Source organism: Nerophis lumbriciformis, linkage group LG11 (genome assembly GCF_033978685.3).
Source record: "Nerophis lumbriciformis linkage group LG11, RoL_Nlum_v2.1, whole genome shotgun sequence".
Taxonomy (NCBI): domain Eukaryota; kingdom Metazoa; phylum Chordata; class Actinopteri; order Syngnathiformes; family Syngnathidae; genus Nerophis; species Nerophis lumbriciformis.
This window is the reverse complement of record NC_084558.2, coordinates 21,866,767-21,884,761: the sequence shown is the minus strand read 5'-3', so window position 1 is coordinate 21,884,761 and position 17,995 is coordinate 21,866,767. Positions and strand designations below refer to the sequence as shown.

Below are 17,995 nucleotides of genomic sequence, written 5' to 3'. Positions count from 1 at the left end.
GGACAATTAATCAAGTTTTCATTTCGATTTAAATTTCGATTATGGCTTCTCATGATCATGAAAATATAGTATTTGAAAAAAATGATTAACGGGCCGGGTAACGTACATGCAAATTCCGGAGCTTGTAACGGTGAGTAGCGAATTAATAAAAACAGAGCACGTGTACGAGAAGTTTGGGATGTCACCATGGTTGCTACTTTTGTTTATCACAGTGCTAGTATGCCTGATCAATAATCACTAAACTAAATAAAAAAAGTAAGGCATATGATTCCCGCGTTCACTAATACGGAATCACATAATTGGCCAATTAAAACGGAATCCGATTTTAAACGCAGAATATCGTGGAAATTGACATAAATGTAAGTGAAATGTTATCATTGTAGGAGAAGGAACATTTATTTGGGAAAATAATGTGTCTGCAAGCGCTCATTTATCAAGGACACACTCAACTGCCCAGTCCTTAACTAAACAATGTGTAAGTGGACACTTGAAACAGCGACTAGACTATGAAGCTAAAGCTAAAGAACATTCCATACATTCACAACACATCTCATCTGCTTGTGTTGTTGTGAACGACATCATTGACGTAACAACAATGTACAAACAGTGGTTCCAACTTGAGAGACGCTCCCTTTTTTTTTAAAGCCTCAAGTCGCCTCTTTACTCATCAAGCTGAGAACAACAGCACAGCACACTTTCCCCCTTCACAATAACAGCGCGGTGCACCACATCCGGTCTGACTACGCTAACAAAATAAAGGTTTAAAAAAAAACTACCTTACATATGCATAATGTACTTAAAGCACCTTTTGATACATTTACAAAATTGTTATGCTTTAAAAACAATTACAACGGAAAAAAAATTATTGTATTGTTTTTTTATATAGCTATTGTTATTTAAATCTATTGTTTATTCACTACTAATTTATATCCGTTTTTTTTTTAAACTATGTTTAAAATTGAGTTTTGGTGGTATAATAAATACTTTTAAAAAATTATTTTCGAATGAATAAATAATCGTGACAACAAAATCAATCAAAATAATTGTGATTCTGCGATAAGGTAGTGACTTGTCCAGGGTGTACACCGCCTTCCGCCCATGTGCAGCTGAGATTTTCTCCAGCACCCCCCGCGACCCCGTAAGGGGCAAGCGGTAGAAAATGGATGGATGGATGGATAATTGTGATTATTATTTTTGCCGTAATCTTCCAGCCTTAGTGTTGACTGTAATTGTCCAATTAAAATAATAACACAGTCAATAATATTCACTAACACCTCCCTAAAGGTGCAAAATGTAGGATTTTGTGGCAAACATTTCATCACAGCATCTCATTTTTGTGAGTGGGCAATGCTAACATCAGACACAAGAACAAAAGCAATGGTTTCTCCACTCAGTACCTTTTGCCGTGGGGTCAATTTGTCCCTCATTCCAATACAGATGAAATGACAACCTTTTATTTAATGTTTTTCCCCTATGTTTAGGTAATATTCTGTGTCTCTGATGTATCTAATGAGTGAGTGACATGGTTTTAAATGTTTTACTTCTGATCAGGTTTGGGCCTCTCTTTGAACTTCCAGCCATCCCTAATAATGCTCAATCGCTACTTCAGCGAGAAGCGACCTTTGGCCAACGGCCTGGCAGCGGCAGGCAGCCCCGTAGCTCTGTGTTCTCTCTCTCCACTGGGACAAGTTCTTCAGTACCATTATGGCTGGAGGGGTGGCTTTCTCATCCTGGGAGGAATACTTCTCAACTGCTGTGCCTGCGGTGCCCTCATGAGGCCCCTTTTGCCACCAAAGAAACCCAGCATGCTGGAGGATGGCGATATCGCAGCCATAGACAAGGAAAATAAGTCCCAACCCAAGAAGAAACTGCTAGACTTCAGTGTGTTCAAAGACAGAGGATTTGTCATTTATACTGTTGCCGCCTCCATTATGGTGCTGGGCTTGTTTGTGCCGCCTGTCTTCGTGGTCAACTATGCTAAAGGACTCGGCTATGAGGACACGGCTTCTGCTCTGCTGCTCACCATCTTGGGATTCGTAGATATGTTCGCCCGTCCCCTGTCGGGAATCGTCGCAGGTCTGAAGTGGGTACGGCCAAGGTGCGTCTACCTGTTCAGTTTTGCTATGCTCTTCAACGGATGCACCGATCTCATTTGCTCACAGGTAAAGATATAAGACTTTTACCTGGATTGCACATATTATAGTCATATTTGAACACCTGTACCACCTGTGTTCCGTTAGGCAAACACCTATACAGGTCTGGTGGTCTTCTGCATCTTTTTTGGCATATCGTACGGCATGGTGGGAGCACTACAATTCGAGGTCCTGATGGCTATCGTGGGGACGGAAAGGTTTTCTAGTGCTATTGGTCTTGTGCTGATGATGGAAGCGATGGCTGTGCTCGTGGGACCTCCTGGAGCAGGTAAGAGTATGCAATTAAACCTAGAGTTCATCAGGTTTATTATTATTTATTGGTTAGTGTATTTTACCGGACTACTTCAATCCCAAGCTTTGAACCCTGCGGCTGATACAAAGGTGCGGCTAATCTATGGTTTAAGCGAAGAAATAAAACAATGCACTGTTCAAACTCAAAGTTTTTTTTACAAAGTACAAGGAAGAAGAATCCTGATAAACACCTTGAACCTTACTAAAAAGGAGAACATCTTATTCATCTCATTAATAATGACTAAAGACATCATTGACTTTTTTGTTTTGTTTGATCAGCAGTTTTACTGCCATGTTAACATGCACCATTTGGAAACAATTAGGGTATGTAAATAAACATACAAAATCTTTCTATGTAAATATCTCCTTTCACAACTTACCAGTATATATTTGCGGCTTATAGGCCGGTGTCGCTAATATATACAAAAAAAATAGAGCTGTCAAAGGTTAACACGTTAACGCATGTGATTAATAAAAATAAATGACCGCGTTATCAATTATGAATGAAGATTAATCACTTCCGGGTTTAGGCTTGTAGAGGTTGCCCTCTCGTGGGTTCTTCAGACCACCACACACTGCCAGGAGAGCCAGGAATTCCGGGTATAACACTGTTTTATTTTCATATAATAGTGCAAAGTCTTTTGCTTTCCAGCAAACTGTCTTTCTCTCCTGCGTCCGCTCAGCAGCACCTCCAACTCCAACTACTCGTGTTATCACGGCTGCTGCTAATAAAGGCGACAGGTGATTAGATAACAAGGCCCACCTGGGCCATCTACGCACCTGTCGCTGTCTTCGAGGACGGTCCTGGCAACACCCCGTTCCGCGGCATGCTCGCAGGCCACGCCCCCCTCCACAAGGCTTAACCCGGAAGACGCACACATTTATTACACAGTTAGTGATTGGGAGGAGGGGCGGCCCATTTCGCTTCAAAACAGAACTTTGGATAAATCTAAGGTAACTTTGTTGGTATTGCAGCGACAAACGTTCTTATCGTCGGTACACATCAGGTATAAAATACGATCTCAAAGTGAAACACGTACTTGAGGATGGCGCAGCAGATTCGTCATACAATACCTTTAAGAGACACAATTACAGCAAGGATGAACCAACAAAAGCATCAACTTGCAACTACAGACTGAATGCAAATGTATTTTGCTTCGTGGAGAACATTGGACATCTGTTAGCAATCCCAATGAGCATTGTACCAAAGATAGACATCAACATTGTCCTCTGAAAAAGGTAAACAAGCTTGTTTGTTTCAACAACTGTTTAAACTAAAGAAGAGTAAATGGTGCACTATGTTAAGTTGTTTATGAGTGCGTTTACTACATTATCGATTAGTTACTGTACATTGTTTGCAAGATTATTAAAAACTACAAAGAATTTCAAAATGTGCACTTAAATTTTACTATACTTACTGTCACCAAGTTTTGAGAAAATTAATGACTTGCGGTTTAGTAAAACATTTAAAACAAGCAACTTGAGGGTTCAATTCCAGCTTCTGCTGTCCTAGTCACGGCTGTTGTGTCTTTGGGCAAGACACTTCACCCACTACAAAATGTAGCTTAACGCCATAAACGTGTGAATGTGGAGTGAATGAATGATGGGTTCTCAATTGTCTGTGAAGCGCTTTGAGAGTCTAGAAATGCGCTATATAAATCTAATCCATTATTATTATTAGATACCTAAAACAAATGGGATATTTAGCAAATTGATGTGAAGTAACGTGGGTTCACTTCCTATTGTTAACACGTCTGTCTGTCAAGTGGTGCTTATACAATTGAATAGTTTAGTTGCTTACACAGCAATATGTTTACACAATTTTAGATTGGGTTATGTTGTTTGTAATGGGGAAAGACGTTAATGGAGCTTGCATTCATGTTAGCATTCAAGCTACCTAGCGATTAGCGGCTTAGCTGCTTATCCAGAAAAAGAGTAATATCACCATGAGTTTATCAAAGTGCAGTGATCAGTCACGGTCATGTTAATTTAGATTTGAAACGGTAATACTAAACTTTGTGTATTTTACCCAGTGGCGGGCTGTGCGTTTCCCACCTAGGCCTTCAGTGATCTTTGACTTCAATGATTACCTCTTAAAATACAAGTTGTGCACATAAGTTTACATACCCAGAGATAATTTATGATTTCTTGGCCATTCTTTAGAGAAAATGAATGATAACACAAAAACCTTTCTTCCACTCATGGTTAATGGTTGGGTGAAGCTATTTATTGGCAAACAACTGTGTTTACTCTTTTCAAAAATTAAATGACAAAAGAAAGTACCCAAATTACCCTGATCAAAAGCTTACATACCCCAGTTGTTAATACAGTGTATTGCCCCCTTTAACATCAATGACAGCTTGAAGTCTTTTGTGGTAGTTGTGGATAAGGTTCTTTATTTTGTCAGATGGCAAAGCTGCTCATTCTTCTTGGCAAAAAGCCTCCAGTTCCTGTAAGTTCTTGGGCTGTCTTGCATGAACTGCATGTTTGAGATCTTCCCAGAGTGGCTCAATGATATTGAAGACAGGAGATTGAGAGGGCCACAACAGAACCTTCTCTTTGTTCTGCTGTAGCCAATGACAGGTCGACTTGGCCTTGTATTTTGGATCATTGTCATGTTGGAATGTCCATAAACGTCCCATGCGCAGCTTCTGAGCTGATGAGTGCAAATTTTCCTCCAGTATTTTCTGATAACATGCTGCATTCATCTTGCAATCAATTTTGGCCAACTTTCCTGTGCCTTTGTAGCTCACACATCCCAAAACATCAGTGATCCACCTCCGTGTTTCACAGTAGGAATGGTGTTCCTTTCATCATAGGCCTTGTTGAACCCCTTCTCCAAATGTAACATTTATTGTTGTGGCCAAAAAGTTAAATTTTGGTCTCATCACTCCAAATTACTTTGTTCCAGAAGTTTTGAGGCTTGGCTCTGTACTGTTTGGCGTAATGTAAGCGGGATACTTTGTGACATTTGCGTAGAAATGGCTTTCTTCTGGTGACTCGACCATGCAGCCCATTTTTCTTCAAGTGCCTCTTTATTGTGCATCTTGAAACAGCCACACCACAATTTTCAGAGAGTCCTGTATTTCAGCTGAAGTTATTTGTGGATTTTTCTTTGCATCCCGAACAATTTTCCTGGCAGTTATGGCTGAAATCTTTGCTGGTCTACCTGACCGTGGTTTGGTTTCAACAGAATCCCTCATTTTCCACTTCTTAATCAGCTTTTGAACACTGCTGATTGGCATTCTCAATTCCTTGGATATCTTTTTATACCCATTTCCTGTTTTATGCAGTTCAATTACCTTTTCTCGCAGATCCTTTGACAATTCTTTTGCCTTCCCCATGACTCAGAATCCAGAAACATCTGTGCAGCACTGGAGGAAAGATGCAATGGTCTGTCAGAATCCCAGAAACTCACTGACCTTTTATACACACACACTAATTACAAGCAAACAGGTCACAGGTGAGGATTTGAACCTTGATTAGCCATTCAAACCTTATTGTGTCAACTTTTGTGCATGTTATCAGATCAAAGTCACTGGGGTATGTAAACTTTTGATCTGGGTCATTTGGGCACTTTATTTTGTCATTTTGATTTAAAAAGAGTAAACACAGTTGTTTGCCAATAAATAGCTTCACACAACCATTAAACATGAGTGGAAGAAAGGTTTTTGTGTTATCATTCATATTCTCTGAAGAATGGCCAATAAATCATAAATCCTCCCAGGGTATGTAAACTTATGAGCACAACTGTACCATAATTGATGTCACCACATGATCATTGCTGGAGAAATACTATACAGGAACACATTTACGCCCTACTTGTATTGAAACACATCAACAGTATACAAAACAGGTTATTTTCTGGCGCATTTAAAAATAAATTATAACGCATCAGCAATTAAAACATATACCGTTAATGTATCTGCTTGGCTAATGGAACTTCTGGTCAAGAAAGTTTGATTCAAAGTACACACTTCTCAAAGATATATTAACTGCCCTGACCACATGATGGCGACAAATACACATGTAACAATGTTAATTAAACTGACAAGCATGACACACTTTAACAACAAGAGTTTACAACTTTTAGTTGTAACAGAACAGCTACTGTCAACAACTTGTGATCTGATTGGCTATCGCAACTGTCTCTCAACTCTATGTGTTCTCAAATTCATCCGCTAACGATCCCTTTGAATATCCAATCACAGGACGCGTAAATGTCACGTTCAACGTGAGGCCATCTAGAAGGCCTTACTGATAACAACTCGTGATCTGATTGGCTATTGCAACTGTCTATCACCTGTATGTCCCCGTTCATTTACAGTGCATGGACGCCAGCATTGTTGATTCTGAAGGCGTCTGGCAGATTTCGTACTGCATGGCAACATAAGCTAGCTGAATTCTGATTGGATACAAACTAAAACTAAAAACAACAGCACTGAAGCGTGCATAATATGACATGAAAAGAATATAAATCATTTTAGATATTTAGGGAAAGTAAATAAAAACATTTGCTTCTCTTTAATTATGATCATGATTTCTGGTTACGTTAGGCCAGCAGAGAAGGCCTTGCTGGCCCTGATGGCACACCACTGGTTTTACCACGGTTTATCGTTATACCGGTAGGCCTGATCGTTACATCTCCAGTCTTGAGTCGTGTCTGATTAATTCCAACAATTTCTGAAAGAGGTTCTGTGCTTTCAATGTACATACTTGTCATTACAGTAAACTGCTGCTCAAAAAAACAAGAGTGAGGGTTTGTTAACAAAGGGTGTTCGAACGACCATGAGGGTTTTTCTTCCTGTTGGTTTTCGTGTTCCGACATTTGTTTTTGTCGTGTTTCTCTTCGATTGCAAGCTTGTCGAGGAGGTTGATACACAGCTGATGCAGGAAATCATCGGAACCCTTGTAAGTCACCATATTGATCGTAGAAAATAGCTTTTAGCTGGCCAACAAGTTATTTACCCCTAACTTGTTACCAGTGATGAACAAGCTACTTGGAAAATGTGGCTAAGCTAAAAGGGAAGCTATCCCCGGAGAATTGTAGCAAGCTACACGGCAAAAGTAGCTTGCTACATCAAAGCTACATTTAACAGAATTTATATCTTATGGGCCCACATGTATAATATCAATGTTGATGTCTATGGATGTTCTCGTTCATCCAGGTCATTGTCATCTCAGGGCATTTAATCGATTGCAACTGGACTGTTTGGTTTGTCTTAAAAGACATTTTGCCTCTCATTCAAGTAGGCTTCATCAGTTCATGCTCATAGACTTAGATTGATCCAGTTGCGATCGATTGAATGCTCTGAGATCAATGTTAATGTAACTGAGAGTGTACAAATTACTATTAACTATCTGTCATTTAGCTGGGACACCCTACAACTACCTCTAAGGAGTCCCCACACCCCTACGAATGTATTTATTAGTTTGCCTTTTCTTTGGCCCACCGATATGTTATTTATTTTCTCTGCTTGTAAAAAAAAAAAGCATCTATCTATATCATGACAAAAAAACAATGACTTGTGTGTTGTTTGGGAACAGTTGGTAATGGTTATGTGCAGTAAAACTTTTCATGAACTCAACTCACCTAAATGTGTGTTCCACATCTTGGATGAAGATAACAGTTTAGTTTTATGTTATGGTTTGGTTTAATTAATTACAAACGAAGATTTTGGCATTGCTTTCTCTAAACGCATACATTTGTCTAAATATGGCCAAGGACAAGCATTATTGTGAGTTTCCTGCATGTCATCTTCATCACTAAATTAAAAATCTAACATGTGGGAGAAAATCCCTCTGCCATTTTCAAGTATATATATATATATTTTTTGAGTCATCCCTCGTCATGTGACATGAGTGCTTGTCTGTTATGATTTTGCTTACTGGTTTTGATGACCTGACTTATCTTGCCTTTGATTGGCCAGTCCGTAATGTTTCGCCCTAACCTTAGCCAATTGTGACTCATCATACAACTACTAACAAATCATCATGGATTTTTTTAATTGACACTAAATAGAAAGGTATTATTTCTTTATTGTAAAAGATATGAAAGGTACCAAAAATAAGTGTGCAGTTTTGAGAAAATATTAAGAAAATAAATAATGAGAAAATAATATGGACTTCACTCCATAAAAACAGGAAATCAACTGCAAACAAACGTCTCCTTTTTGTCATTAGCGTCACGATCACAGCAGCACGGCACTCGTTATGTCAATCAAATGCGATGCAGGAATTAGTCCACCTTTGTCATTCACCGATTAATGTTTAGTTTGTGCACCCCTCAGATGTAAAGACATGATGTGCCGCCAATCTTTTCTTCTCTAAATACTGAGTTTTGAGTGAAGTGAAGTTGTGTCGAGCAGTACGTATTGGTGATGATAAATGGTTTAAGTCATTAAAAAAAATTTTTTTTAAGAGTGTATAAATCCACTCCATCCCATTTAAAATATTTTTTTCATGATCACTTATATATTTGCCTCTAAACACTTCAAAATATGCCCAAATCTGCATGGATTCAGGTAAATAAACAGTAGCCTAAAGCAGTGGTCCCCAACCTTTTTGTAACTGCGGACCGGTCAACTCTTGAAAATTTGTCCCACGGACCCGGAGGGGGAGGTTGTTTTTTTTTTTGGTCATAAAAAAATACAATCATGTGTGCTTACGGACTGTATCCCTGCAGACTGTTTTGATCTATATTGATATATAATGTAGGAACCAGAAATATTAATAACAGAAACAAACAACCCTTTTGTGTGAATGAGCGTGAATGAATATAAATGGGGGAGGAAGGTTTTTTGGGTTGGTGCACTAATTGTAAGTGCATCTTGTGTTTTTTATGTTGATTTAATTAAAAAAAAAAATATATATATTTTTATTTTATTTTTTATAAATTTCTTGTGCGGCCCGGTACCAATCGATTCACGGACCGGTACCAGGCCGTGGCCCGGTGGTTGGGGACCACTGGCCTAATGGGACCCTAGACCATCGCCTGAAACCCAGTAGTGCCCGGATGTGCATCTAGGTCACGTGACTGCAACCCACCTATTGTCACTGCATAAGTACCGGTACAACAAAATGTCATTTTCACCACAAACCCGTTCAAGCTCAGACAAAACATTGTACTGGGTAACAGACCAGGAACGGTGATGGGTCGCCACTTACGGCGCCCCGTAAAAGGTGGGTGTATACTGGGGGGTGTATACTGTAGCGTCCCGGAAGAGTTAGTGCTGCAAGGGGTTCTGGGTATTTGTTCTGTTGTGTTTATGTTGTGTTACGGTGCGGATGTTCTCCCGAAATGTGTTTGTCATTCTTGTTTGGTGTGGGTTCACAGTGTGGCGCATATTTGTAACAGTGTTAAAGTTGTTTATACGGCCACCCTCAGTGTGACCTGTATGGCTGTTGACCAAGTATGCCTTGCATTCACTCGTGTGTGTGAAAAGCCGTAGATATTATGTGACTGGGCCGGCACGCAAAGGCAGTGCCTTTAAGGTTTATTGGCGCTCTGTACTTCTCCCTACGTCCGTGTTATAAATTTTACTCTTTGAAACCGATACCGATAATTTTGAAACTCATACCGATAATTTCCGATATTACATCTTAAAGCATTTATCGGCCGATAATATCGGCAGTCCGATATTATCGGTCATCTCTAATTACAAACATTAAACAACAACAAACAAAATGAACAACAGAAACAGTATGTGTCACTATTATCGTCACTTATCATTTCCATCACCCTTCATCCATTGCGGGGGTGCTGGAGCCTATCCCAGCTGCACTCGGGCGGAAGGCGGCGTACACCCTGGACAAGTCTCCACCTCATCACAGGGCCAACACAGATAGACAACATTCACACACAAGGGCCAATTTAGTGTTGCCAATCAACCTATCCCCAGGTGCATGTCTTTCGAGGTGGGAGGAGGGTCGGAGTACCCGGACGGAACACACGCAGTCCACACAGAAAGACCCCAAGCCCGGGGATTGAACCCAGAACCTTCGGGCTGCCCCATTACCATCACCATCATGAATAATACTGTATTGGTGTAAGGTTACATGTTTGCTGTTGAGCATGAAGATACATAAAAAAGCTGATGTTCTTTCTTTTGTCTGCCAGGTCGCCTCTTGGATGCTACACACCAGTACATGTACGTATTCCTGCTGGCGGGCTGCGAGGTCACGCTGTCAGCCATTGTGATTGCCGTGGGAAACTTCCTATGCATCAAAACTAGACAGGAAGATCCTGCTCCGCTGGAAATGGCGGCGACTGCTGCGAAGGAGGAGGGCCTCAGCAAGGAGACAATTGAAGGCGAGCAGGGGGAAGAGGGAGTCGGCCAGTTGCCTATGCTAGGGGACGTGGAGGAGTAAGGTGGTTGGGGTGGGGGAAGATGGAGGAAGAAGGTCAGGTAATAAGTATTGGGGCATCGTGAAGACATGATGAAGACAACAAGAGACATAAGGTTAATGAAGCGTACATGCATTAAATACTTTCATATTGCTTAGGAGGAAAGTAGTAATTGTTGTTGACTTAAACCACTGCAGTCACTTTAGTTTGAATGCTTTTCTCTGCTGCCGACATCACTTCAGGAACATCATTATTTTCTTCCGATCTATTCCAATGAATTGTTTTACTTAAAAAAATCCATTTAACATTTCACAGCCCAGAACCTCAAACTAACCAGTCTTGTGTAAAGTAATCAAGCAACCAAAAAGTGATATAAAAATACCTTCCGGGTAAATTTCTTGTCACAAAATGACTTACGTAAAAATCTGAAAGTACTGTAGCTGCTATTAGGGATGTGAATCTTATGGCAACTCACGCTTCGATTCGATTCTTGCGGCGATTATTCGATTCAGAATCGATTCTCGTTTCTCCCAATATATTATTTGGTATAAAAATGATCATATTTCCAAAACAGGTTGTAGGTTTCTGCCGGGAACGTCTAGCAGAGTCTCCCGTCAGAGAGAGTTTCAATTCCCACCTCCAAAAGGAGGCGCTGGACATCGAGTCCGAGTGGACCATGTTCCGTGCCTCTATTGTCGAGGTGGCCAATAGGAGCTGTGGCCGCCAGGTGGTTGGTGTCTGTTGTGGTGGTAATCTCAGAACTGGTGAGGGATGCAGTCAAGCTGAAGGAGTCCTGTTGAGTCTTTTTGGCTTATGGGACCCCGGAGGGAGCGGACAAGTACCGACGACAGGCTAAGCGGCACACAGCTTTGGCGGTCGCAGAGGCAAAAACCTGGACATGGGAGGAGTTCAAGGAAGCCATGGAAAATTACTTCTGGATGTTTTCAAAGCGATTGTGGACCACCATCCGCCGCCTCCGGAGGGGGGAGCAGTGCACTGTCAACACCGTGTATGGTGGGGATGGTGTGCTGTTGAACTCGTCGCTGAATGCTGTGGATCGGTGGAGGGAATACTTTGAAGACCTCCTCAATCCCACCTACACGTTTTCCTATGAGGAAGCAGTGCCTGGCGAATCTGTGGTGGGGTCTCCTATTTCTGGGGTTGAGGTTGCTGAGGTAGTTAAAGGCTCATCGGTGGCAGGGCCCCCAGGTTGGAAGAGACCCACTCAGAGTTCCTTAAGGGTCTGGATGCTGTGGGGCTGTCATGGTTGACAAGACTCTGCAACATTGCGTGGACATCAGGGGGGGTGCATATGGATTGGCAAACCAGGGTGGTTTGCCAATCCAGAGGAACCGAAGTGTGTGTTCTAACTATCGTGGGATCACACTCCTTAGCCTTCCCGGTAAGGTCTATTCAGGTGTACAGAGGGGAGGCTACACCGGAGAGTTGTGTTTTGTGGACTTGGAGAAGGCATTCGATCCTGTCCCTCAGGAAGTCCTGTGGGGAGTGCTCAGAGAGTGTGGGGTATTGAACCGCCTGATTGTGCCGGTCCGCTCCCTGTATCATCAGTGTTGTAGCTTGGTCTGCATTGCCAGCAGTAAGCCAGACCTGTTTTCAGTGAGGGTTGGACTCCGCCAAGGCTGCCCTTTTTCACCGATTCCGTTTACAACTTTTGTGGACAGAATTTTGAGGCGCAGTCAGAGCATTGAGGAGATCCAGTTTGGTGGATGTAGGATCAGGTCTCTGCGTTTTGCTGATGATCCAGTCCTGGTGGCTTCATCTGGCCAGGATCTTCAGCTCTCACTGGATCGGTTCGCAGATGAGTGTAAAGCGCCTGGGATGAGAATCAGCACTTCCAAGTCCGAGTTGATGATTCCCGCCCCGAAAAGGGTGGAGTGTAATCTCCGGATTGGGGAGAAGATCCTTCCCCAAGTAGAGGGGTTCAATTACCTTGGAGTCTTATTCACGAGTGAGGGAAGAGTGGATTATGAGATCGACAGGCGGATCGGTGCGGCGTCTGCCGTAATGCGGACACTGCATTGATTCGTTGTGGTGAAGAAGGAGCTGAGCCGGAAGGCAAAGCTCTGAATTTACCGGTCGATATACGTTCCCATCCTCACCTATGGTCATGAGCTTTGGGTTATGACCGAAAGGACAAGATCACGGGTACAAGAGGTCAAAATGAGTTTCCTCCGTTGAGTGGCGGGGCTCTCCCTTAGAGATAGGGTGAAAAGTTATGTCATCCGAGAGGAGCTCAAAGTAAAGCCGCTGCTCCTCCACATCGAGAGGAGCCAGATGAGGTGGTTCGGGTATTTGGTCAGGATGCCCTCCGGACGCCTCCCTGGGGAGGTGTTTAGGGTGCGTCTGACCGGTAGCAGACCACGGGGAAGACCCAAGACACGTTGGAGAGACTATGTCTCCCAGCTGGCCTGGGAACACCTCGGGATCCCCTGGGAGAAGCTGGACGAAGTAGCTGAGGAGAGGGAAGTCTGTAACCTGACTCTCGCCAAACCCTTGTAGTTCGCTGAGCTCCACACAAGGATCTGGGCTCGAGGGCATTGCTAACTCCTTCAAGATAGCAAAAAAATAATGAACCAATCAGGATCGCCGGGCGGGATTTCATAGATGCGATTGTTTTGATTTGATTCAAACAACAATGGCGGCACGCAGCGAGGAGTCGTGTGCTGACATTGATTCTGCTATTGCAACTGTTTTGTCGAATCTATCGAATATTAATTATTTAAAAGATGAACAGAGAACTTTTCGCTCGGTGGTTATCCAAATGTCGGCTGTTCTGTTTTGGATCTCATCAGCGTCACGGGTTGATTTGGATGTGAGTGGTTGAAGTAGCACGTCCTTCAAGATAACGGACAAGTGGTTTATCCAATCACATACAATGATTTTTTTACAAGCCTTCTGAAATACATCTCCTATTGAGAAGTGCCAGATCCTTGTGTGGAGCTCAGGGAACTACAAGGATCTGGCGAGAGTCAGGTTAGGAAGTCTGGGCTTCTCTGCTTAGGCCGCGACCTAACCTCAGATAAGCAGAAGAAGTTGGATGGATAAATGGATAGGTATAGTTTACAAAAGATCCTCTTGGCTGCTGACGTGAAATATACGAGCACTGAAAAAGCTGGCCTAAAAAACGTCTTTTAAAAAAAATATTCCTGAGAAAGAAATTTATTTTTTTTTTTAAATACATTTTTGAAAATTAGGAATCGATTCTGAATCTGAATAAATGAGAATTGCAATTTTGATGTGAATCTAATTTTTTTCAGCACAAATCTTTTTAAACAAAAGTTTATTTCTGTTGCTTTATGCCAACATTAAATGCAAAATATACCTGTCACATAAAAAGTACTTTCATTTAGCGGTCCTAACTTGGAGTTAACATGTATGTGTAACAGCTATATGACTATTGCTCAGTCAGCAAAACCATTTAGTTCAGGGGTCTCAAACTGGAGTCCTGCAGGGCCATATTTTGTGGCCCTCCACTTAACTTTGTGGTCCGGCGTCATTGCGGCTCGTGCACTGAATAGTTATATATAGTGGCAATCTTGTACCCCACTAAACACTACAAACACGCATTGGGCATCACAAAGAGCAACTTGCACGAAGCAAGCTAAAGTGTCTCTGACCATCTCCTGGGGAACACAACTATGTCAAAATATATCATTTGTACCTTAGAAGTAGAAGTCATTAACAAATGTAGTCATGTGTTTAAAAAGTGATTCTAAAGTGAATACTAGATGCAGCCCGACCTCATCCAGACTAACTTCAGCAGCCTCACAGGTCAAATTGAGTTCGAGACCCCTGATTTAGCCAAATAGAAAAGTTGTTGTCGTTGTCTGTGTAACTGTGCGTAAACCTGCTAATGCTGCAAACCAGGTCGTAACTTCCTGTTCCTCACGAACAACCAATCATGCACCTTCTTCTTCTTTGGATTGATTGCCGTGCAACATCAGTGTTCCTTGCTGCCATTGGCTGCCAAAAAATACATCGGTAATATTTCAAAATTAAATATCAATTTTATTTCGAGTATACAGTATATTCAAGTAAAAGTCGAGCCCCGCAGAAGAAGTAAAGGAGAACAAATTAATGGGAAACCACATACATGTTATTTATTATGCATTCTAACTCGTAATTAAACGCCAAATGAAAGTCAGCTGACAATGGAAGTCATGGGCTTCCCGCCTATAAAGTGCTCTAAAAAACATCCAAAAGCCTCCATCAATGTTCTATATGCACACTGTAAATATTAAGTTAAAGTTAAAGTACCAATGATTGTCACACACACACTAGGTGTGGCGAAATGTGTCCTCTGCATTTGACCCATCCCCTTGTTCACCCCCTGGGAGGTGAGGGGAGCAGTGGGCAGCAGCGGTGCCGCGCCCGGAAATCATTTTTGGTGATTTAACCCCCAATTCCAACCCTTGATGCTGAGTGCCAAGCAGGGAGGTAATGGGTCCCATTTTTATAGTCTTCGGTATGACTCGGCCGGGGTTTGAACTCACAACCTACCGATCTCAGGGCGGACACTCTAACCACTAGGCCATGTAATGTAGTATCCGTCACATTCACAATAACATGTCATCTTTACGTATTTTGCTCATTTTAAGCATAGAGGCGCATTAGTTTCAGACGCATCATTAAGTTTGCTATTTCCTCCAACAATAACTAATACTACTAACCATGACAGACTTCACAAGAGACAATGCTATGCCTCTACTCTTCAGGGCGCAGCCTCCGGTCTTCAGGCCAGGGTCTTCTAAAGATCCCAGAAACTCGTTTTAAAACCGGTGGAAACCTGGCATTTCAGACTATAGCTCCCAGACTCTGCAACAATTTGCACCAGTCTCTTCGTGATCTGGACTTTGTTAAAACTTTTAAGAAACATTTGAAAACTTCTCTTTTTAGTAAAGCTTTTAGTTAATGCACCTTTTAACTATAATTTTTAATCCACTTCATATCCTTTTTATGATGTTGCCCCTGTTGTTTTAATTGAATTGTTGTTTTACTTCACCTATGTTTTGTACAGCGCTTTGTGATTTTATCTGTGAAAAGCGCTTAATAAATAAAATGTACTTACTTACAACAATGACTACTTCGGAACAAATAGATGAACGGAACTTTATTATCATTGCACTTAAAAAGTACAATGAAATTACATTTCTAGTACAAACTGGGGTGGTTTCAAAGAAAAATTAATCCTGAAAAAGGAGAAAACAAATGTCTTTTTGTGTCATTCTCACCATCTACGGGTCTAACATTAACAACAATGTTGACAAATCTCTCGATTTATGGCCACAGCCTTCAATTATACAAGTGATTTATAATCTAGAATGAACTTTCGCCAACTTGGAGGCGATACAGCAGCTCAGTGTAGCTTACGCCGCTAAAAAGTATAGTTCCTCAGCGTTTGTGCTTATAACAATATCACTCACACTTTTAATTAACTAATATTCAGGTTAGAGGATATAAATGGATTGTTGTTGGCGGTTTTTGGATGTTTTTTAGAGGGTTTATGAGCACAATGGATTAGTTCCATTAGTTGCAAAATTCCAAAAAAAGGTGCAGTTCCTCTTGAAGTACTGTAAGAATATATTTATACTGTTATTTAATAGACAGTATTTTCCATCAAGAAATGTCCCCCTGAACACAATAATAATTCACATATTTGCTCAGCTGCAACTTGATTTTTTAACACTTGCTGCATTTGCCTTGATGTGATTTCAAACTGTGCAGTCAACCTGATTTGTGTTTTTTCTGTGCAAAAAAGATGCTGTGATGTGTGTGCACTACTGTACGTCAACTTGTCTATCACATGATTTAGTGTGAGTCCATCTTGCGCAGCACACCTTCTTCTGTTTGCAAACATTCATGTGACTCTTTATTGCACTGTAATCTAATAAAAAAAATATATATTTGCGTTTTGAGCATTGAGTACGTTTTTGTCCACATGGAAAGTGATGCGTGAGGCAATTGTCTTGTTTATGTTAGGTTTATTGTAGTAGACATTTCCCAATTAAAGTTCCTGGTTTGAATAAAATTGATCTCCTACCAACCAGCAAACATTCTGACCCTCAAACAGGCAAGGTGCCGATGAAACAAAGTACAGCCGTACCTCAATTTAGGAGCTTATTTGGTCGTCCATTGAAATCAATTGAATTGGTGATTGCCCCCCCCCCCCCCCCCCAAAAAAACATAACAATTGTAACATGCCTTTTAAAAAGAAAAAGAAACTTTTAGTTAACCAATAAAACAATGGAATAGAATGTACAGCAAACAACTGCAGTAGTTTTATAACATAATGATGTACAGCATTTACTTTTGGGGAGTGGACTTCTACTGTATCTCTTTCCAGCTGCTTCTTCGTCAAACACACCATCAGCAGCTTCTCCATATTTTCATGGATACTTGTGCGCTGGTTAAAAATGAATCGAACATCTAGGGATGTCCGATAATGGCTTTTTGCCGATATCTGATATTCCGATATCGTCCAACTCTTTAATTACCGATACCGATATCAACCGATACCGATATCAACCGATATATACAGTCGTGGAATTAACACATTATTATGCCTAATTTGGACAACCAGGTATGGTGAAGATAAGGTACTTTTCAAAAAAAATTAATAAAATAAAATAAGATAAATTAAAAACATTTTCTTGAATAAAAAATAAAGTAAAACAATATAAAAACAGTTACATAGAAACTAGTAATTAATGAAAATTAGTAAAATTAACTGTTAATGGTTAGTACTATTAGTGGACCAGCAGCACGCACAATCATGTGTGCTTACGGACTGTATCCCTTGCAGACTGTGTTGATACATAATGTAGGAACCAGAATATTAATAACAGAAAGAAACAACCCTTTTGTGTGAATGAGTGTGAATGGGGGAGAAAGTTTTTTTGGGTTGGTGCACTAATTGTAAGTGTATCTTGTGTTTTTTATGTTGATTTAAAAAAAAAAAAAACAAACAAACAAAAAAAAACGATACCGGTAATAAAAAAACCATACCGATAATTTCCCATGTTATATTTTAACGCATTATCGACCTGCCGATATTATCGGACATCTCTACTAACATCCTTTGCTAGTGTTATCGACTCATTCTGCTTCAGTATGGTGCAGATGAGCAGTGCTACTCTCCAACTGCTTCACCAAGTCATGATTTCTTTCTTTAATTCAATGACCA

The 17,995-nt window shown here is 41.0% G+C and overlaps 1 protein-coding gene across 2 annotated transcripts in view; it reads left to right on the top strand.

Moving 5' to 3' along the window:
- The window catches only part of slc16a3b (solute carrier family 16 member 3b), a 40,128-nt gene extending 23,374 nt beyond the window's left edge, over nucleotides 1-16,754 (top strand). For both annotated transcript variants that reach the window (XM_061967067.1, XM_061967066.1), the window contains exons 4-6: nucleotides 1,552-2,162; nucleotides 2,241-2,421; nucleotides 10,564-16,754. In XM_061967067.1, coding sequence (XP_061823051.1) covers nucleotides 1,552-2,162; nucleotides 2,241-2,421; nucleotides 10,564-10,814 — 1,043 coding nt within the window. In that variant the 3' untranslated portion in view covers nucleotides 10,815-16,754. The remainder of the gene's footprint in view (nucleotides 1-1,551; nucleotides 2,163-2,240; nucleotides 2,422-10,563) is intronic.
- Nucleotides 16,755-17,995: the final 1,241 nt, after the last annotated feature.